General features: G+C 53.6%; 1 protein-coding gene across 2 annotated transcripts; it reads left to right on the top strand.

Moving 5' to 3' along the window:
• Positions 1-149: 149 nt before the first annotated feature.
• On the top strand, positions 150-20,179 carry SEC14L2 (SEC14 like lipid binding 2). 2 transcript variants are annotated; one of them, XM_041003650.1, is made up of 12 exons: positions 150-203; positions 1,910-1,985; positions 5,832-5,875; positions 6,241-6,300; positions 6,506-6,694; positions 7,661-7,756; positions 7,887-7,947; positions 8,301-8,384; positions 12,248-12,354; positions 12,448-12,587; positions 12,676-12,845; positions 20,029-20,179. In XM_041003650.1, the coding sequence occupies exons 1-12, from the start codon at positions 150-152 to the stop codon at positions 20,154-20,156; spliced, it is 1,209 nt and encodes a 402-aa protein (XP_040859584.1). In that variant the 3' UTR covers positions 20,157-20,179. The 2 variants fall into 2 exon arrangements, with proteins under 2 accessions (XP_040859584.1, XP_040859585.1); XM_041003651.1 differs by lacking the exons at positions 6,241-6,300; positions 6,506-6,694.
• Positions 20,180-22,253: the final 2,074 nt, after the last annotated feature.

Genomic DNA, 22,253 nt, shown 5'->3' with positions numbered 1-22,253 from the left:
AGAGGCGGGGCTTACTCGCCAGCCCCGCCACTTCAGCAAAAGCCTGGGACTTTATACGGCCGCGGCAGAAGCAGCAACAGCAGAGCAGCGTTGGCCAGTGGAAGCTCCATCAAGCTGCCGCGAACGCCGCACGCCGCGCCAGAGCCACGATGAGCGGCAGGGTGGGCGACCTGAGCCCCAAGCAGAAGGAGGCGCTGGACAAGGCAAGTCCGCACCCTTGGGGTGACAGAAAGGAGCTGGGCAGAGGGCAGAGGAGATAGCAGCTGGTGGACCCCGCTGGGTCCTCACCTGCCTAGGAGGCGCCCGGGGAAGTTGGTTCACCCCCGTCCCAACCCCGGCTTTGCCATCCTGGGAAAAGCGCTCGGAGGCAGCGGAGGGTACAAAGGGGACATTTAGTCTCTGGACTGGCAGGCTGGGAGGGAGGCCCTGGGGCCAGGGGCAGGGCCCTGAATTTTCTCCCCTTTTCCGGGAGGTTTTCCTTCAGCGGGGACGGGGGTGGGGGTTGGGGGGAGGGAGGGCAGCGCGCCCAAGGTGGATAGAAAAAAAAGGTCCCTGGAATGGAGCACTCCTTTATCGGAGGCTGATGGAGTTCCCTTTGCCCACTCCAGGCGGGGGGGGGGGTGCGACCTTGGGACAAAACCCCATCCTTTTCTGTGTCCTGGTGAACCCAGATGTGAAGGGTGGGTCAGCCTGATGTTGGAAGCAACAACTACACAAGTCCGAGGCCCCCTCCCCCAGCCCACCCCTTGACTCGCTGGGTTTGGATTAGTTGCAGGGGACCGGCGCACCAGCTCTCTGTACAATCCAACTTCCCAGCTGGCTCAAGTTCTTCCGTGGATGCACCTGATTGTGGGCTTAACACCTGGGCAGGGAAGGAGGGGCTGGACACTGCCCGCTGTGCCCTGTGGGCAGTGGTCTAGGCCACTCCAGTTCTGGAGACTCCACAGCTGGGCAGCTTTCCATTGTGGGGAAAGAGGGTGCAGTTGGCAGTAGTGGGCAGGGCCTGGCCCCGTGGGGAAGGTCAGGCAGAGAAGGGATTAGATGATGATTAAACCTCAAACCAGGGGCTGTGCAGGGTCTTCGGTGCCTGCAGTTTGGTTGAGAACTTTCCCTGGTGCTGCTTTGTGGTGGGGAGGGGGCGCTGAGTGCTGGGCTGCCCTGGGACGGGGGCCTAGGTGACTGGCTCTCACTGGTCCCCTCGGGGGGTGTGCTGAGGGTCAGTGACTAGGGAGAGGTGAGTGGCTGGGGAGCAGGTAACCCAAGGAGTGCCCACACAGCCTGCTTTACTACAGGGCAGTGAGAGGCTGGAGGGGGCGTGGCCGCTGTGTGGGGTCATTGTCCACCTGCCTTGTTTGTCACCGCTGGGGCTGTCTTCTTTCTCTCTCACTGGACCTCTGGCCTTCCTTCTGCCTGTGAAGCCATGTGAGCCCAGCCTCCTCCTGGTCTCTGTTCTTTACTCACTGCTCGTGTGCCATCCCAAAGAGGGTGGAGGACCATGTGCTGGGGACTCAGAGCGACTCGTCTGTGCATCCCAGCCCTGCTCGTTACCAGCTATTTGAGGTTGGACTTGACCATCAGCCTCTCTCAGCTCTCTCTCAGTTACCCCTCAACTCATGCCCAGCTGTGTCTGACATGGACACCAGGGATATCCCTAGGGGTGCTCTGAGTGAGGAATAAATGATAGCCAGGACCCATACCAGCGCCGGGCACCTGGGGATCGCTGGGCACCCCAATGACGTTGATTGTGGTGCAAAGGGCCTGCTGTGGCAGCTGCCTGCTCTGCCAGGATCTGCAGAGTGGAACCATGCTAAAGAGGGTCCGACCAAGGCCCCACGGTGGGGGCCAAGCCCCCCTGGCAGAGGGTGGAGGGAGCAGGACCCACCACTCACCCAGCTGCCTCTCCCTGCAGTTTCGGGAGAACGTTCAAGATGTGCTGCCCTCTCTGCCCAACCCAGATGACTATTACCTCCTGCGCTGGCTCCGAGGTGAGGCAAGAGACGCTGGGGGTGCAGGGGACAGAGTTGGGAGTAGGGGCAAGATGCTTGTGCTGGGTCACAGAATGACAGCCCCTGAAAACCCCGTTTGTGGCAATGTGAGCCCAGGAGATGCTTAGCCGTGGTAAAAGCCTCAACCCTCCCACTGGATACAGACGCTGAGATTCAGAGAGGGGGACTGACCTGCTCTAGGTCACATGGGAAGCCAGGGGCATGTGGAGAACCCAGCACACCCCCTCCTGTCCACTCCAGAAGTCTGCTGTGCCCATGGACTTGGGGGAACGAGGCTGAGAGGAGAGGCCGATCTGAGAGAGAGAAGGCAGGCAGAGCCCTGGGAGAGACTGCTGCTGTCTGTGCCCTCCCGGGTGGCCCGTCTGGCTGTGGCACCTGCTGGGGCAGCTGGCTGAGCCGGGATGCCCTGCCTGTTGCCAGCTGAGATACAGAGCCCTGCCTGGGTTCGGGAAGCCCACGTGTTTCTGGCAGCTCCATGCTCAGGCTCAGACCCGGCCCCCAGCTCCCGGGAATTCCTTCCATTCTTTTCCCTCTCTCTCGCCATTCAAGTCATATGCCACCTTCCCCGCTCCTTCTGACACATTTTGTTGCCCTTTGTAGAAGCTTTATCTCTAGACTTTGAAATCCTAAAGCAAATTTCCTCTATCTTAGATTGACAGAGCCTACGTTGTGATAGCAAAACATAGTTCCCGATACCCAGGGATAAATCCTGCCCTTGTGAGTGATGTATGGACATGGACACACAAACACACAGTCATGCAATCTCACACACACTCATCACACACTCACACTTCCCATCACACACTCACACACATAACCCTCACACACACTGACAGAATCTCAGCAGTCTCACACACATGCACCATCACACACTTATCCTCTTGCACACCCACCCACACCTTCTTCTATACACAGTCCTCATGTACTTCACACCCGTGCTTACATAATCACATCCACTCCTTACACATCCTCACTCACACACCCACACAGTCACACTCAGACACTTCCTCACACACACACCTTCTCATCCATACTTACACAGTAACACAACCCTACACACACTCCAACACACATACATTCACACGCCCTTACACATATTCACAGACACACTCCTGCACGTCAGCAGTCTCAAGCCAGGTGAAGAGATGAATGTTTCTTTTCTTTCCAGAAAAGTATTTTGGCTGGTTTGCCTTTAAAGGGGCTGCCAGTGACCCCAGAGGGCAGGGAAGCCCTAGGCCCTCTGAAAGCCTCCGTTGTCCTTTTTCCTCTACAAATACTACAGTGTCCCAGCTCTGGCATGCCCGGAGAGGGTGGCACCAGGCCAGGCAGGAGGAAATTTGGCGCCAATGTTTGCTGAACCCTGGAGCAAAGGGTGGGTGGATGGGGAGAGTGGAACCTCGTGGCCTCCTTAAAGAGCCAGGCAACGTGCGGACACACCACGCAGCGGCCTGCTGTTAGGAGCATGGTTTCAGAAAATGCTGGAACGACCACTCTGGCTGGTTGGCCTTGATCTAGATACAGGTCTCCTGGCTGCTGGTCTCCCAGACCTGACCTGGGGTCACCCATCTTCCCGGAGTAACCAGCACCCTCTGCCTACTCTTGAGGAATAAATAACACCGTGTCGGCCATCCCATTTGCCAGATGGCAAAGCCGAGGCCCGTGCAGGGGCCCTCCCTGCCGGCACACAGCAGGGCAGAGTGGACTCTGGGATGTGGGTCAGCAGTCCTTGTAGGAAGCTGCGCACGCCTTCGGGTAAGCTGCAGGGGCCTCTGCTGCCACGCTGTGCTCCTTGTAGCCCAGGCCGGGTCCCCTCTGTATTCTGCTGGTGTCTCCCAGGCCCTAGGCAGGAGCACCAACCCAGACCGGCCTTATGCATTCCAATGAGGGTCATTGTTGTCTTTTGCTTTTTCCCAAGTAGCGACAATAACAAAACCTTTTTCTCTTTTTCCCGTTTGATTCTGAAGGAGTCATTTACAGGCCCTACACCTAGGTGGGAATTTGGGGACTCAGGGTATTTTTTTATTATTATTTGTGTTTATTGGAAAGGCAGAGAGAAGGAGAAACAGAAAGATCTTCCATCTGCTGATTCATTCTCCATATAGCCACGTGACTTGAGTTGAAGCTATGTGAAATCAGAAGCCGAAAGCTTCTTCCAGGTCTCCCATGCGGGTGCAGGGTCCCAAGGCTTTGGGCCGTCCTCCACTGCTTTCCCAGGCCACAAGCAGGGAGCTGGATGGGAAATGGAGCTGCTGGGACATGAACCAGCAACCATATGGGATGCTGGCACTTGCAAGGGTAGGATTAACTTGTTGAGCCATTATGCCAAGGACTGGTTCAGGGTTTTTTGTTTGTTTGTTTATTTGTTTTTTGGTTTTTGCAAGGTCCCCTACTTGCCTAAGCAGTAGGGTCAGGGTCCTCACTGTCTCTCTCAAATTGTGCCTGAGCTCTGAGAACTGCAGTGAGGAGAATGGGACAGCAATGCATGATATAGCAAAATGATAGGAATCTTGGGGCATCTCTGGTGGTGCTCCCGGCCACACCTGACCTGCCTCAGGGACCCTGGAAGGCCTGATTCAGCAGGCACCGGGAGGGACCAGGGAGCAGGTGGCACTTCGCACACAGCTTTGGAAGACTCTGGATGTTGGACCCTGGTTGATAAGGGTTAGGTGGACAACCTCCCCAAGATAATGGGGCTCACAGTTCAACACCACTCCTGTTCCCTGGGATGTCCTTCCTACCCACGGAGTTTCAGGCTCCTTGTTTTGGCCTGGCCCAATCCTGGCTGCTCCTATCATGGGGAGGGTGAATCAGCAGATGGAAAATCTCTCTTTCTCTTCAAATATATGAATCATCTTTGAAAAAATAATAATGAGTACAGATGGCTATTCCGATTTCCCAAAGAACAAGTGGTCTTGGCTGCATGTCAGGGGTCAGGCCCAGGATCCAGTGCGTGTCCCTGTGAATTGTATGTCTGAAGCCACGTGCGGGTCCTTTGAGGATGTGGCAAGCTGGTGGGCACCTGGCAAACCCCTCCATCCATCTGGAAGGTTCTGTCAGATGTACCACAGATTACAGGATGGCTGTGTTCATCTTATTTAAAAATATATATATTTATTTTTAATTGTAAGGCAGTTACACAGAGAGGAAGATCTTCTGTCTGTTAATTCACTCCCCAAGAGGCCACATTGGCCAGAGTTGCGCGGATCCAAAACCAGGAGCCTGGAGCCTCTTTTGGGTCTCCCTCACGAGTACAGGCTTCCAAGCTTTGGGCCATCCAGCTTTCCTAGGCCACAAGCAAGGAGTTGGATGGGAAGCGGGGCTGTCGGTGTCCTTAGGGGATCCCAGCACGTGCAAGGCAAGGACTTTTGCCGCTAGGCTACTGCACTGGGCCCATGTGTTCATCTTTGAACTGTGATTCTGTTTCTTACGACTGGACATTAGACAGTGGAGATAAGGTTTATCCTCCTCCAGGGGGGCAACCAAACGATAAGAGGGGCCAGGGTTCACTTTTCTGGAGATAAACCCCTTAACTTGCGTGCATACACTGGCGTGAACTTTTTTGACCCTGACATTGCCATGAGTCTCCAATCACCCTGACCCCTGACCTACAGCTCCCACAAACCCAAGAGATGTGTGGAAGGTCCTTCCCACAGCAACTTCTTCCTGGGGATAGGAAGCCAGGGGGTATGGTCTGAGAGTCAGTGGGGGAGTGATGGGAGTGGGGTGTTGGGGGTTCTGACCCAGCATGAGACCCCTGGAATTCTCTCCTACCTGGAGAAACCCTCATTGTTGGCCCGGGGCCGTGACCATGTTTCCTTGTTGCAGCAAGAAACTTCGATCTGCAGAAGTCAGAGGCCATGCTCCGCAAGGTGAGAGCTGCTTGTCTCCAGGTCCTGTTGTTGGGTCAGTTCTTCCCCACAATCAACCCGCTTCAGCCTGCCTTGGCCTGTGGCCTGTGGCTTAGGCATCTGAGTATTTAGCCACCAGTGTGGCTGTATCCCTCCCAGCCCGGGTTGTCCCCTTTCCCTGCCAACACAGAAGTTTTTACAGGGCTGGGTAAGCAGCTATGCTGGCCGAGACTTCTAAAACCTGCCAGGAGTTTTAGAATCCATTCCTGTCGGTTGTCCTCCCATGTACGCTGTGGTTGGGGCCACCTGTCCCTGCTGTCGCTGGTTGCTGGAAGCCTGTGAAAACCCCTCCTCTGCTCCTGCTCTTTACATGGTGTGTTTTGCAGCACGTGGAGTTCCGGAAACAGAAGGACATTGACAACATCATTAGCTGGCAGCCTCCGGAGGTGAGGCACTGACTCTTCTGCCCTGCTTCCACCCTGTCCACTCACGAGGCTGTGGGAACCTTGATGGCTCCCAGAATGGATGTCCCTAAGGCACCAGGGGTGGGAGGAGCTGAAGAGGAAGGGCCTGAAGGGATGACTGGGATGTACTGAGCAGGTGCCTCCCCGCTGCCCCTAACCCTGCCCCGTCCCTGCCATCTGTGTCCAGGTGATCCAGCAGTATATGGCTGGGGGCATGTGTGGCTATGACCTGGAGGATTGCCCGGTCTGGTATGATATCATCGGCCCTCTGGACGCCAAGGGACTGCTGTTCTCGGCCAGCAAGCAGGACCTGCTGAGGAGCAAACTGCGTGATTGTGAGTTGCTTCAGCAGGAGTGCGCCCGCCAAACTGCGAAGGTGAGTGTGGCCAGGATGGGGCTGCCCACGGTGGCCAGTGCGCGAGCCAGTAGGGCGGCCAGTGTGGGTTTCAGATTTTATAAATAAGTGGCAGTTCTGAGTTGTAGAATTTGACATCCTGTTGCCCAATCTTTACCTTTCTTTGGGAGTCTTAAAAAAAATTTAACCACCTGTTTTTTGTGAAAGACACACTGCAAAATGGTAGGACTTGCATCATCAGAATAAAAGACAGTCCTTTAAAAATTAAACAAAAACTGTTCACTTCCTGGAAAGGCAGAGAGATAGGAAAAGAGAGAGAGAGAGATCTTGCATTGCTGGTTCACTCCCCAGATGCCTGTAATAGCCAAGCTGGGTTAAGTCAAAGCTTCTTTCAGGTCTCCCACGTGGGTGGCAGGGCCCAGGTACTGCGGCCGTGCTCTGCTGCTCTCTAGGCTGCACTAGCAGGGAGCTGGATGGGAAGCAGAGGTGCTGGGACTGGAGCAGGTGATCTGAATGAGTTGCAGGTGTCTCAAGCAGTGCCTAGGTCCCCTGAACCCTGATGTCTGTCCTCTGTCGTCCTTTAACAGAAAACATTGAGCTTCATTATGCCTTATGGCTTTCCTCATTGATCTGTGGCCCATGTAATCTTAATAGGAAGCATTTGACATGGCAGCCCCCTTGAGGACTTGGGGGCCAGCCAGGGCAAAGCACCTCTGAGCCATTGTGAGCTCAGGATGTCCACCTGCCCAGCAGTAGGGACCCCGGAGATCCTGGATCCATCCAGTCATTTACTGGATGAGAACTTGGAGACCCAGGCCAGGCAGAGGGAATTACACAGGCTATAGTTCTAGCCAGGGTCATGATCTCGGAATGGAAAATTCTGGGCCCCATTTGGTTGCCCCAGGAGTGTGAGGCAATACCAGCATCGTCATTGGGGTGGGCCTGCCCCCCGACCACCACCCTGTGACTTTCTCCTTTCTTTTACAGTTAGGAAAGAAGATAGAGACTATCTCTATGATTTATGACTGTGAGGGCCTTGGCCTCAAGCATCTCTGGAAGCCTGCAGTGGAAGTCTATGGCGAGGTGAGTGGAGAGAGGGAAACTGGGGGAAGGGAGAGGAGAGATGGACCCTTCCATAGTGGGGGTGGCTGGGGTGGGGGATGGAGTCTAGCCTGCAGTTGTCTCTAGCATCCAAGTTGCGCTCTCTCCACAGTTCCTCTGCATGTTCGAAGAAAATTACCCAGAGACACTGAAGCGCCTTTTCATTGTCAAAGGTAGGACCAGGCATTCCACAGTGAGGGAGGGGCTGCAAGTATGACCAGGGGGTCCAATTCAGCAGAGGAGGGAGAGTGGGCCAAGAAGGTCAGGGGCAGAGCTAAGAACGTGTCCAGAAGTCAGACCCTTGGCACCTGTGCCCTCTGTGGGGCGTTCCATGTGGAGTCCCTCCTCTGAGCCACCCAGTTCCGTGAGTCAGGAAAGGAGCAAGTTGGCTTCTCTGCTGTGGGAAGCAGGGAACTGGACCTCAAAGACAGGCTGTGCACAGGTGACCCCGACATGGTCTGGGAATGCTTTAGACAACTGTCCCTGATTGGGGCGCCCTGAGTGTGGTTCCTGGTCTCGGTTCCAGCACCCAAGCTGTTCCCTGTGGCCTACAATGTCATCAAACCCTTCCTGAGTGAGGATACTCGCAAGAAGATCATGGTCCTGGGAGGTGAGTGGCCCAGATGGAGTGGATGGATGTGGGGTGGCCTCTGAGGTTACAGTTACTAGGCTGAAGGCTGCCTTGGCTGACCTGAGAGCAGCAGGTGGAGCCGCTTCCATGCTGTTTTCCAACAACAACAACAACAACAACAACCATAACAACAACAAAAAAGAGTTATTTCTTCATTTGGAAGACAGAGTTACAGAGAGGAGAGACAGCACTTCTATCTGCTGGCTCTAACGTCAAGAGCCAGGAGCTTCTTCTAGGTCCCCACATGTGGGCAGGATCCCACGGCTTTGGGCTGTCCCCCGATGTTTTCCCAGTCATGCCAGCAGGGAGCTGGATTCAAGTGGGGCAGCCAGGACTCAAACCAACATTCGTATGGAATATCAGTGTCGGCTTTACAAGCTGCGCTATGATGCCAGCCCCTCTCAGATGGTCTTGAAGCAAGCACTGGATTCCCCAATGCAGATGCAAAAATGATTGCAACACTAGTCCTGTCCTCAAGGTGCTTATGGCATTAGCGGGGCATGGTACGGGGAGAGGAACCAGACAGGCAAAGCTCTGACAGGCTGAAGGGCGCACAGAGACTGTACCCTGGAGGTCACTGTAGCAGACTAGGGTGGCTCTCAGTTTGGGGACAAGCAAGGAGTGGCTTTGTAGGATGAACACCTCCTGCAGGCGAGGCCATGGAGTGAGAGCCACGGCTGCAAAGACGAATATCTAGAGCCCCTAGGGAAGCTCCTGGGTTCAGGTGTGGAGCGAGGGAGAGAGGGAGGGATAGCCAGCCACGTGCTATGGTCTGTGCAAGCAACAGGAACCACCAGGGGCCTGGGACTTCTGAGCAGAGCCACTGCCTCCCCACCCCCGAGCTAGAGAGGAGGCATGGCCCAGAGCTGCCCACTGCAGAGTGACCGCAGATGGGGTGGAGCAAGGCATAATGCTGCCCGGCAGAAGGAGGGGTGTTGAGCCAAGACCTTCCCCACCCCGTGTGGCACAGGCGGTTGTTAGGGCAGGAGAGGCAGGGTGTGGCAGGGGAAGAGGCTGGAGGGAGGGAGCCACGTTGCACAGAGCTCTCGGCCGGGGAGTGCACCATCAGATTTTGCAGCAAGAGACCTTGTGCTGGCACGGAAGGCAAGGGCGGGGCGGGTGCCAGTTTGCATGCTGTTGCCCTAGGTGATGCAAGAGGTTACTGTGGGCTTGAACTGGAGGAGTGGCAATAGGGACAGGGAGAGAGGATGGACTTCAGACTGATTTAGGAGAGGCTGGCATTGGGGTGTGGCAGGTTGGGTTTTCTTTTTTCTTTCTTCCTTCCTTTTTTGGACAGTATTTGTTTATTTGAAAAGCTGAGTTACACAGCAAGATGGAGAGGCAGAAAGTGACAGATCTTCCCTCTGCTGGTTGACTCCCCACGTGGCTACAACAGCCAGGGCTAGGCCAGGTGTCAGGAGCTTCTTCTGGGGTTTCCCATGTGGATACTGGGGCACAAGGACTTGGGCCATCTTCTGCTGCTTTCCCAGATGTATTAGCAGGGAGCTGGATCAGGAGTGGAGCTGCTGGGATTCAAACTGGTATCCCTATGAGATGTTGCCACCACAGGCAGAAGCTTAACTTGCTGTGTCACAGCACCAACCCCAATCAATCTTTTTAAATCAATTGATTTAGGAAGTAAAATAACAGAATTTAATCAACCAGGTGTGGGGGGTAGAAGGCATCTAGAATGACTCCTTGGTGTCTGGTACACGGGATGGAGCAGGCTTGTGGTGATGCACTGGACACTGGGAAAGATGAACCTGAAGTTGACTTTGAGGGGGTTTGGGAGCCTTGAGGCAGCAGCTTATGGGAGAACTCCGACCTGGAGATCCCAGTTGTCAGGAAAGGCAGCAGCTGAAACCTTGAGCAAGAAGTGTGGTGGGGTTCAGGCCAGGGCAGGCAGGGTAAGAGGAGCCACTGGGGGTAACTGGGGAGAAGTGATGAAGGATGTTGGCAGGAGAAGCAGGCCAGTGGGGCTTGGGTACCGAGGGGAGCGGGCACAGGTTCCTGGGAGTGGGGGATGATGCCTCCTGTGGAATTGAACTTAGGGTGTGGGGAATTCTGAAGTCTTGTGTGTGACCCTTCCTGGTGTGTCTGTGTATGTGAGTGTGTGTGTGTGTGTGTGTGTGTGAGAGAGAGAGAGAGAGAGAGATCTTGGGAGTAGAGAGAGGACACCACCACCATGTAGGACTCCTGGTTTCTAGAACCAACTCTGGCAGCAAGAGAGTCTTCTCGCAGCCTTGTTCTCTCTCTCTCTGTAAAATGGGAAGCACACTGCACCCTGGGCCATACCCCACATCTCCTGCCTGTCTCTGTCTTGGGCTCCTTGTGGCCGCTGCCACACACCACCCGCATGTGTAAGACAAGGTTTGGTTGCCCTGGCAGCAGCAGAGCTCTGTGGGAAGTTCACACTGTTTTCCTGCCCACTCCTACAACTCTTTCAACCAAATCTGCCTCCAGGCAGATGGGTGGATGGGACTGAAGGGATCTCCAACACTGAGAGCCGGGACTTGGAAATTCACTGTGGGCTGGTCTGTGCAGCTTTGCAGCACCCTGAGATCACCTCAAGGGCCACAGTGTATGGTTCCAGGAACTGTGTGGTCTCAGGACCCTAAAATGCCAGGTGTAGGGAGGTAGGGAAGCCATGGCTTGCTATTGAGGTGTCCCATGGCCAAGTGTCTCTGCTGGCTGGGAAGTCCTGACTGCTCTGCTTGAATCCAGCTCCCTGCTATGAATGCTCTTGAAAAAGCAATAAAAAGATGACCCAAGTCGCCTAACCCGGTAGCCTAGTGGCTTTTTTCCCCCAAGTCCTTGCCTTGCATGAACCAGAATCCCAAGTGGCTGCCAGTTCGTGTCCTGCATGCTCCACTTCCCATCCAGCTCCCTGCTTGTGTCCTGGGGCAGCAGTAGAGAATTACCCAAATGCTTGGGACGCGGCACCCACATGGGAGACCCGGAGGAAGCTCCTGGCTCCTGGCTTCAGATCAGCTCAGCTCTGGTTGTTGCAGCTGCTAGGGAGTGAACCATCAGATGGAAGATCTTCTACTCTGTCTCTCCTCCTGTCTGTATATCTGCTTTTCCAATAAAAATAAATGAATATTTATTAAAAAAAAAAAAAGATCATCGTAGTCCTAGAAGTCACCTGCCACCCAGTGTTGGGAAAGCCAGATGGAGTGCGAGGCTCCAGGCTGCAGCCTGGCACAGCCACAGCTGCTGGTTGCCACCTGGGGGAATATGCTAGCAGAGGGAAGAGCTCTTCTTATTTAGCCCTCTCTCTGTGCGTATTACCCTGCCTTTTAAATGAATAATTAAAGACATACACAGTCCTCAGCAAGGTCAGCCTATGCGGGATGGGGTACTGACTCAGGCCTGCCTGCATCCAGGCAGGCGGCTGCCGCTCCCTGTGTGTGGAATCCCCTTCCCTGCCACATCCCCTTTCGCTTGCACTTCAGTGTTCATCTCCCCTTCCTGGGGTCAGGGGGAGGGCAAAATACCACACTCTCCTACACACAGGGCACCCTGCCCTCGATAAAGCCCACTGCAGTGGACTGAGCTCATTTCTAGTCCACCATAACCCGCCAGGGAGCAGGAGCCGCAGGGCTTCAGTGGCTCAGCCAGTTGGAGGTTGTGAGGACCAGAACCCAGATTCTTGGTTTCGGGCAGTGAGGGCTGGCCCCAAGTCCACTGTAGCACTCCCATGCCCCTAATGCTTGTTATTTGTTTATTTGTTTTTGGCAGAGGGTCGGGGTGGGTGGAGGGGAACAGGGGGTAGGTGTTTACTGTAGACCTCCTGCTGGCAATGACCTAGGCCCAGCTATTGCTCTCCTCTCTCTTGCCAGCAAACTGGAAGGAGGTGTTACCAAAATACATCAGCCCTGACCAGATGCCTGTGGAGTATGGGGGCACCATGACTGATCCCGATGGGAACCCCAAGTGCAAGTCCAAGGTATGGGCTCCCAGGGGCTGGAGGTAAACTGGGAGGCCCGTCTCCAAGATGCACCTGCCGTGGCCTCACTTGGTACTGCTCCTTCTCTCGCAGATCAACTATGGAGGTGACATCCCTAAGAAGTATTATGTGCGCGACCAGGTGAAGCAGCAGTACGAACACAGCGTGCAGATTTCCCGCGGCTCCTCCCACCAAGTGGAGTATGAGATCCTCTTCCCCGGCTGTGTCCTCAGGTAGGGACACACATGGGGTAAGGGCAGGTGGATGGGGGTGGTGCACCCAGGTAGGCTTTTATTTGAGTGGGTGCCCATCCCCCTGCAGGTGGCAGTTCATGTCTGATGGCGCAGACGTGGGCTTTGGCATTTTCCTGAAGACCAAGGTGGGAGAGCGGCAGCGAGCCGGGGAGATGACAGAGGTGCTGGCCAACCAGAGGTACAACTCCCATCTGGTACCTGAGGACGGGACCCTCACCTGCAGCGAGCCTGGCATCTGTAAGTCTTTCTCTCTCTATCCTGGGCTATGCTGCTATGCCCCATGTCCCATCTTCCTCCCAGGAGACCCCTGGCCCTCCGTGGGAAGACCTAGACTTGAAAGGGGGAAGACCATCTGTGTAAAATGACCTGGCTGCTTTATGGCAGGGTGGGCCTTTCACCCTGATCTTTCCTGGGTGTAGGTGAATCACAGTGCCTGGGTGGTCATGGCAGGTGGCAGGGGGTGGGGAGCTTAGAACATATGTCCTCCAAGTGCAGGTGTAATTGACTGGGTCTGGGTTGAGGGCCACATGTGTCTTGGGGAGGCCAACGGTGCACAGACCTGGCTGAGTAGGTTTGGAGTTGTGGGGTGAATAGAGTGCCAAAAAGTACAGCCCCTTCCTCTGGCTTGAAGGGCTCATTGTGTCACCAGATCTGGCAAATCGATCTCTGTGCTGGCCTTTGACCCGGCTCGATTTTGGCAGGTGCCGAGGAACATTTTCTTTGATTCAGCTGTTCTCCCTGTGGGAACTGATCCTACAGAAATGGCAAGGCTGATACAGAATCAATGCCGGTACAGGAGGACAGAGGGACGGAGGTTGTTCCCAGCAGCCTGGCTCCTGGCAATAAAGTATATGACCGCAAAAGGGCTTGTGAAATGTGCAATGGATGTTCCCAGGCCCTTAGAGATAAGGACACACGGGGTGTCTGATTCCTGCCCAGGGAGTAGCCACAGAAGCATAACATCCGTAAGATATACTTGCTTTGATTCAGAATATTTGTGTATTCCCAGAAAAGATTTTGGGCAATCCATGTTAGCTGTCTCGGGACTTATCTTTTGGGGGGCTGCTGGAGGCTTTTCATTTTCAGTGGGATTTCTGCAAAGACATTTTTGCTATGATTGCATACTCCATTTATGCACACACAGATTTTTTTTAAAAAGATTAATTAATTTTTTATTGGAAAGGCAGATTTGTAGTAAGAAGGAGAGGGAGAGAAAGAGAGAGCTCTCTCATTCACTGTCTATCCACCAAGTGGCCACAATGGCCAGAGCTGAACTGATCCAAAGCCAGGAGCCAGGAGCTTCTCCCAGGGAGCTGGACCCAAGGGCGTCATCCATCCTCTACTACTTTCCCAGGCTATAAGCCGGGAGCTGAATGGGATGTACAGCAGCCTAGACATTAACTAGTGCCCATCCAGGATGCTGGTGCTGGCAGGCAGAGATTAGCCTGTTGAGCTACCAACTGAATCAGATCTCTTTCTTTTTAGAGAAAGAAACTTTTAATTTCTTTGCACATTAAATATTGCTTACCACAATTGGCTATATGGTCAAATGGCTGTTGGTCAAAATGAATTCGTAAAACCAAGGACTAGTGGCTCAAGTTCTCGCCTTGAACGTGCCAGGATTGCATATGGGTAGTAGTTCTAATCCCAGTGGCCTTATCCATCCATCTCCCTTCCCAAGGCCTGGGAAAGCAGTTGAGGATGGCCCAAAGCTTTGGGACCCTGTACCTGTGTAGGAGACCCAGAAGAGGCTATGGGCTTCTGGCTTCAGATCGGCTCAGCTCCAGCTGTTGTGGTCACTTGGGCAGTGAATCACCAGACTTAAGATCTTTCTCTCTGTCTTGCCTCCCCTCTGTATATCTGACTTGGTCGTAAAAATAAAATAATCTTTAAAGAAATAAAATAAGAATAAAAGTGTGTTATGAAAAAAATTTCACTGAATGCAAATGGTGATTTTAGCTACTGCAAATTTCATGGTAAATACAGTTTATTGGGCCTGGCACTGTGGTCTAGTGGCTAAAGTCCTTGCCTTGAACGCGCCAGGATCTCATATGGGCACCGGTTCTAATCCCACATGCTCCACTTCCCATCCAGCTCCCTGCTTGTGGCCTGGGAAAGCAGTGGAGGACAACCCAAAACCTTGGGTCCCCGCACCCACGTGGGAGACCTGGAGGAATTTCCTGACTCCTGGCTTCGGATTGGCTCAGTTTCAGCTGTTGTGGTCACTTGGGGAATGAGTCATTGGCCGGAAGATCTTCCTCTCTGTCTCTCTTCCTTTCTGTATATCTGACTTTGTAATTAAAAAAAAGTACAGTTTATCTTAGGAAGCAAATATTTAAGACTAGGGTACATGATGAGGTTTGCTTAAAGAAAACTAAAGCTGCCTTCATGGGGACACCTTGGGGGAACTCAGATCTTCAGTTTTCTGTTAGAGCCACTGACTAATGCAGAAAATCAGTGAAAATCAGGGTTCTCTCAGCAGACTTCAACTGGACTGTTTTTTTTTAAACTAAATTTTCATTATTCATTTTGGTATCATTTGAAAGAAAGGGAGCTCTTCCTGTCTGCTGATTCATTTTCCCTGAAGGCTTACAAGAGCCAAAGCTAGTAGGGGCCGGGAACTCAATGAGGGTCTCCCAAGAGGGTCTCTGGGTGTGCATAGTAGGAAGCCAGAATCCGCAAGTGCAGCCAGGCCTCCAAAGCCAGGCACTCCAGAATGGGATGTGGGCATGTTAACTGCTGTGCCCAACAACCACGATGACTCAGCCTGGCCAAACATGGGGGTTGGCCAAGGACACCTGCTGATGCAGTGTGACAAGGTGTGTGTCGCCCTGAGCACAATACTGGACACAGAGCAAGCAGAGGAGGAAGGAGCCCAGAGACTAGGCTCTCGCAGCAGCAGCAGCAGCAGCAGCAGCAGCCCCGCCAGCAGAACTAGAGCCAGGCCACGGAAACCTTGACCTCCATGCGTGTCTACCCCGGGACCACCGCTGCCTGTCCCCTCCCATCCCAGCAGCCTTCAAGTCCCTGCCGCCTCCTCCTCACAGATGCTCCGTGGTGATGCCGTATGGCTCCCTGGAAAGGCGGGTGTATTGTTAGCAAGCAGCCAGTTCTCCCTCGGGAGGGCGGGGGAGAAGGCTGTGAGCTTCGACAAGGACTGGGCTCAGCCCAGATGCCATGACCCACAGGGGAGCGTGTGCTTGGCACACACAAGCCTGGATTTTGTTTCATCTTCTTTTCCTTTCTTTTCTTCTCTTAAGATTAATTTTTGTTTTATTGGAAAGGCAGGTTTATAGAGAGAAGGAAAGACAGCAAGAAGGATCTTCCATATGCTGGTTTACTCCCTAAGTGACAAACACCCGGAGCTGAACTGATCTGAAGTCAGCAACCAGGAGCTACCTCCGGGTCTCCCAGGCAGGTGCAGGGTCCCAAGGCTTTGGACCCTCTTCCACTGCCTTTCTCAGGTCATAAGCAGGGAGCTGGATGGGAAGTGCAAAAGCCAGGACACACACCAGGCCCATATGGGATCCTGGTGCATGCAAGGTGAGGATTGAGCCACTGAGCCACCATGCCAGTCCCATGAGTTTGGGTTTCTTTGGCTTTAGACAGAAAACAGTGTGAGAACAGAAAAACAAGAATTATTTCCAAAGTGGCTTTTGTGGACATTGTCAGATAGAGAACAGGCCGTGGACTATCCTACCAATGTTTAAGGCATCTGTCCTTAAGGTGACAGAGGTCCCCAGTCTAGGGGACCTCCAACCCCGTTGGCAGCATTGCTCAGTGCTCTTCCATTTCCTTTGCTACTTCAGTGGCAGGACCTGAGAAGGGACCAGGAACCTTCACACCTCGCCAGGCCTGGCTTTGCAAATTCCTCATTTAGCTCTTGTGCATGTTCGTTAGTAGGAACCTGCAGCTGCCTGCAGGGCTGCGGCCATGACCCACTTCCTGTATATGTGCCCAGGAGTAGAGTCTGGCCCTGGCATCTGGTTCCCTTCCTGCCTTGGACGTAAAGATATTGCAATGGCAGGATTGGGACTCAAGTTCAGAACTAAGCCCAGAGAATGCAGTGGTAGGTCGCAGGCTCACCTGTGTGAGGGCAACGCCTTGGGAGAAGCAGGAAACCTGTGGCAAGGGGGAGGAGGTGGGGATTCCAACTCAGTCCCAGCCTCCAAGGCCAAGGGCACATTAACCCTCTCTGGGCTTGCCTAGTCCATGTCCAAGTGTATGCCAGATGGAAGGAGGTGGCCCCGGTTCTGCATTGGTTTTGTTTTGTTGTCCTCCCCTCTTATGTACAGCGGGATTGCTGAGCATAAACAAGGGGAAATGGGAGGGCTCTAAGGAAGATGTGCATTTTGCCAACCAGGTGTGCACAGTGGCAGGTTGGAAAACTTCAGTGTCCCAGTTGCCAGGCAGTGCACAGGGCAGAGTTCTGCCAGCCCCCGGACACTCTGAGTCAGCTTTGCATGTGTTCTGAGCGAGTGCCACTAAATCAGGGGCAGGGAATGTCTGGCTCTGCCGAGGCAACTGCTGGCAGGATATGAAAATCAGTAAATCTATAGCAAGGTCATTTTACATGGCCTGTGAATATAGTTATAAATATCTAAATGGACCTTTGGCAGGAAAAAAAAAATAACGTCCCCACACTAGCTATAAGTAATCAGATTTGGCTTTGCTATTCCTTAAAATGAAGGGAGTGAAGCAAAACCGAAGGACTGCATCTGCTTTCCACACAGTCCCCAAAGCAGTGGCTCTCAGTTCCAAAGAGAAACTAAAGGAGACAGACACCCAGAGAGAAATCTCCCATACATTTGCCCACTCCAAAAAATAGCTGCAACCACTGGAGCTGGGCTGGTCTGCAGCCAGGAACCAGAAGCTTCTTCTGGATCTCCCACATGGGTGGCAGAGGCCAGTGCATTGAGGCCAGCCTCCGGTGCTCTCCCAGGCACATTAGCGGGGAGCAGAAGTGGAGTAGCCGGGACCTCAAATGGTATCCACTTGTCATCCCTGCACTGTGGATAGAGCCTTACGTTACAATGCCATGGCACCAAGCCCAAAATATATACATGTTGAAATATTTAATTATGTGAAAGGCAGCAGAACAGAGGGAGAGACAGAGAGACGTTCCATCTGTTGGTTCACTCCCTAAATGGTTGTGACAATCAGAGCTGGGCCAAGGCCCAAGACAGAAAAGTCAGGAACTTTATCTGGGTCTCCCATGTAAGTGCACGGGCCCAAACACTTGGGACAGCCTGCGCTGCTTTCCCAAGCACATGAACAAAAACTGCACGGGAAGCAGAGCAGCCAAAACTTAACACTTCGGTGCTCTGACACACATTGCTGGCAGCTTAACCTGCCGTACTACAGCGCCAGCTCCTAAAATATATCTATTTAATACACAGATTAGAGGCAAGATCACACCAAATCCTTCTCCCCTTTGGCACGGCTCCCTCCCTGCTGGGAACCCCTGAGACTGTGTGTTTTTATCATGTCCTCAAGGGAGTCAGTTACCCAACATGAGCCGGTGGGACCTATGCCAGGGGAGGTCTCTGGGGACTCTGTGAGTCTATGAGTGGATGATTAGCGTCCAAGAGAAGGATGCAGACTCCATGTCCCTCGAGCCTGGGCCTCCTGTCCTCCCAGCCCTTGTGTCTGCGAGCAGGGGTCCTGAAAGACAGGGAGGGGACAGGTGACCGCCATGTCACACCAGCAAGAAAGAGTGGGTGGTATGGTCACCTCTGGTCAAGAAGATGCGTTTTGTGCAGGAATGGGAAAGGTTGTGTTTTAGGATTCACACAGTTTTGTGGATTTCTTTTTTCTTTTGTAGGGAAAGTAAGAGATTTGTTTCTTTATTTGAAAGTCAGTTATAGAAAGAGATAGCATGCTTGGCGCGGTGGCCTAGCGGCTAAAGTCCTTGCTTTGAAAACGCCAGGATCACATATGGGCACCAGTTCTAATATCGAAGCTCCATTTCCCACCCAGCTCCATGCTTGTGGCCTGGGAAAGCAGTCAAGGACGGCCCAAAGCCTTGGGATCCTGCAAACACATGGGAGACCTGGAGGAAGTTCCTGGCTCCTGGGTTCAGATTGGCGTAGCACTGGCTGTTGTGGTCACTTGGGGAGTGAATCATCAGACGGAAGATCTCTCCTCCTCTGAGTATATCTGACTTTGCGATAAAAAAATAAATCTTTAAAAAAAAAAAAAGAAGAATAAGAAAGAGATAGAGATCTTCCCCAATTGGTGTAACTACCAGGGCTGAAACCAGGAGCTTCATCTGGGTCTCCCACGCGGGTGGCAAGGACCCAGGCACTTGAATCGTCTTTCACTGCTTTCCCAGGTGCATTGGGGAGCTGGATTGGAAGTAAAGCAGCTAAGATGTGAACCAGCACCTATATGGGACACTGGCACCTGCAGGCGCTTAACCTCAATGCTATAATACCAGCTTGGGGTTTTGTCTTCTCACTTCTCTTACAGGGATGTCTAACCAAAATGGAACTACTTCTTTCCTTCTTCTTCTTTTTCTTTTTTTTTTTTTTTTTTTTTTTAGTTCATTTCCCAAATCACTGCCAAAGCCAGGGCTGGGGTCAGGCTGAAGTTGGAGTCCTGGAAATCCATAGGAGTGGCAAGGCCCAGATATTTCCACTACTATCCCAGGTGCATCAAGGGAGCTGGATGGGAAGTAGAACACCCGAGTCTCAAACTGGAAACACTGCTATTTCAACTTAAGATCCTTTCAACATTAAAAAAAAAAAGGATGTATTTATTATTTTTTTTTTATTGGAAAGTCAGATTTACAGAAAGAAGGAGATACAGATAGAAAGATCTTCCATCTGTTGGTTCACTCCCCAAATGGCCACAACGGCTGGAGCTAGGCCGATCTGAAGCCAGAAGCCAGAAGGTTCGTCAAGGTCTCCCATGTGGGTACAGTGTTCCAAGGCCTTGTGCTGTCCTCCACTGCTTTCCCAGGCTGAAGCAGGGAGCTGGATAGGAAGTGGAGCATGCGGGACATGAACAGCGTGCATATGGGATCCCAATGCATGCAAGCAAGGATTTAGCCACTATCTTACCGTGCCAGGTCCAGGTTCATGTTTAAATTGTAGACCCACGTGGGTCATTTTAAATGGCCTCCACATGGTGTCATGGACACCCATAGAGCCTCCCCATCCGGTGAGCAGTTACAGGGATGTGATTACATCTCATGTGGCACTTAGGATGTTCTGGTTTGTGTGTGTGTGTGTTTCCTCTCTCATGAATGTCTTGTCCACCCAGCGCAGCCGGCTAAGTTTCAGAAGGTCAGTATGCATCCCCAATACCTGCCACGCTTGCCTTGCTCAGCAGTGGCTGTGCCCCCATCCACACTGCTCCCTGTACTCCCAGCCCTGGCTCAGACAGCCTCAAGCTCTGCTCTTCTGCTTCCCCTCAGATGTCCTGCGTTTCGACAACACCTACAGCTACATGCATGCCAAGAAGGTCAGTTTCACGGTGGAGGTCCTGCTTCCGGATAAAGCGTCAGAGGAGAAGATGAAGCAGCTCGGGGCTGCTTCAAAATAACACCACCTCCTGGCAGCAGACCTCACCCCTTCCGGGTCCTCTCATAGATTTATTTGTAACTGTCACTCCTCTGCTCACCACCACCACCACCACCCTGCAGCCCTGGGGCACTGGGCTGTAGGAAAGACTTGGGATTGGCTCCGGGAAGCTCTTGTTGCAGAATCAGGACCAGGCTGGCGAACTCCCACTGCAGCTGGCCACTCTCCCCTCCATCCCTGCCACAACAGAAGCTAGCTATCCAGTGAGCTGTGCCAATGTCACTTTTTCGGTGACACACGAAGACAGGGAAAGGGGAATCCTTGAGTGGCAGCAGGGAACAAAAAAATTAGGGAAAAAAAGCAGGGGGAGGGGAAAAAAAGCTGGAGGTCTAGCATTACAGAGGAAGGATTTGATCCCAAATGAACCTGGGACTGGAGGCCATTCCCAAGCAGTGGGCAGTGAAGTGGTGGTTGGTTGCTGGAGCCGGGCATGATGGTTGGGGTTGGAGGTTCGTGAGAACTTTTTCTCACTTTGGCAGGGGTGCCCAAGTCAGCACAGATGCACGCCCCCCACCCCCAGGAAAGGGTTACACCTGGAGAAAGATACCAGACACTCCTGTGCCCCCCAACCTCTTTGATTACTAATGATTGTCAGGGACTGGGAGGACTTCTTGCAGGGGACTTTGGGGTGGCCGTCCCAGTTCTCCCAAAGCAAAGCACAAGGACAATCGCTTCCAGAGACCCCGGCTCCCCAAAAGGGCCAGGGGAGGCTGGCGGTGGGAGTGAAGCCCTCCAAGAGGGAAGAGACGGGGGTTTTCAGCCCCTTTTTCATTGCCACATGCCTCTCATCAAGGCGCACCCGGCACAAGTTGGCAGTCCTCCCACCGCGCCTGTGATCCGGGCCCTGGCCACCTCATCTCTGGCAGGTGGTCAGTGGGCACAGTGGGTTCCTTGTGCTTGTTGGCGTGTGCAGCCCGAGGCCCGGCCAGCATGCCATCGCCGAGCCGGCCTTGCAAACGCACAGCTTAACCAGGTCCCTGCGAAGGATCGCCTGGTGCAGGGTGCACACAGCCCGGGCAAGGCGCGGACCCAGAGCTGGCCCGGGCTGCAGGAGCCCCCGGCCCGACATGCTGGCCTTGACTGATCACGCCCTGTTAGCAAAATTAACCAACGGAATAAAACAGCGTTCAATTCGCACACGGAGTGACCCTCCATGACTCGCCGGATCCTCTGTGTCTCGCTCAGACACGTCACGGGAGCTTCACGGCAACAGACCAGGCGCATGCGCACAAGTCCTGGCCCCCCGCCCCTCGCGGGTCCCCGGGGAGGGGTCTATCCTCCAGCTGTGTTCTGATTGGTCCAGCCGGAAGGGCGGGGTTCCTCCGCCATCTTTGCAGAGGGCACGCAGGGCTTCTTCCGCCTTCACAGTGAGGGCGGGACGTGCCCGGTGCCTCGTGCGCACACAGTGCCGGTACCGGGGGGAGCGGCCCGCGGCGGCGACTGCGAACCCGGAACGGCAGGGAGGCCGCGGACCACGTGACTTTAGGGACCATCTCCTAATTTCGCACCAGCACTGAGGGTGTTTCCAGGGACTGCCTCGTTGTGACCCCGCAAAGCCTGCAAATACTAGGCTTGACTTCCGGGGTTTCAATAGGGAATCGAGGTGCGCACTTTCCCCCCCGACCTTGAACCAAAAACTTAAAATGCATTAACGAGCGTCCCTGGCAGCAGGCGGAAGGCCTGAACCGGCTGCCCTGGAGGTTATTGCGAACACACAGCGCTCAGCATCACTTGGCTTATGTTTAATTTATTGATTCGTTCATTTACTTATTTATTTGACCAAGGTAGGCACTGTCGCTCCAGGGGGTAGCATAACCTGGATCTGAGCACAGGGTCAGGCCTGTCTCCAAGGGATTCCCAATTCCCACCCATCCCTGCATTCATTCCCGCTGCCCACAGGCTGCGTCCCCTCCCCACTGAGTTCCCAGAGCTTGATGGACACGCGTCGTGCCCGCTTCCCAGGAGGGACTCTGACGCCTGCCAACCCCCCTACCTCGCAGGGTGGTCCCGGTGCCCCCATCCCCACATTCCGAGCACCCCCAAAAGAGTGCAATACGTG

Source organism: Ochotona curzoniae, unplaced genomic scaffold, assembly GCF_017591425.1.
Source record: "Ochotona curzoniae isolate NIBS_2020 unplaced genomic scaffold, NIBS_Ocur_1.0 scaffold_274, whole genome shotgun sequence".
NCBI classification, from domain to species: Eukaryota; Metazoa; Chordata; class Mammalia; order Lagomorpha; family Ochotonidae; genus Ochotona; species Ochotona curzoniae.
Note: the sequence above shows the minus strand (reverse complement) of the source record. Positions and strands in the feature narration are given on the sequence as shown.

Coding starts and splice junctions, on each gene's coding strand:
- SEC14L2 (XM_041003650.1), top strand. CDS start 150: ATGAGCGGCAGGGTGGGCGACCTGAGCCCCAAGCAGAAGGAGGCGCTG. Junction 6,301..6,505: donor TTAGCTGGCAGCCTCCGGAG/GTGAGGCACTGA, acceptor ATCTGTGTCCAG/GTGATCCAGCAGTATATGGC. Junction 12,846..20,028: donor CTGCAGCGAGCCTGGCATCT/GTAAGTCTTTCT, acceptor GCTTCCCCTCAG/ATGTCCTGCGTTTCGACAAC.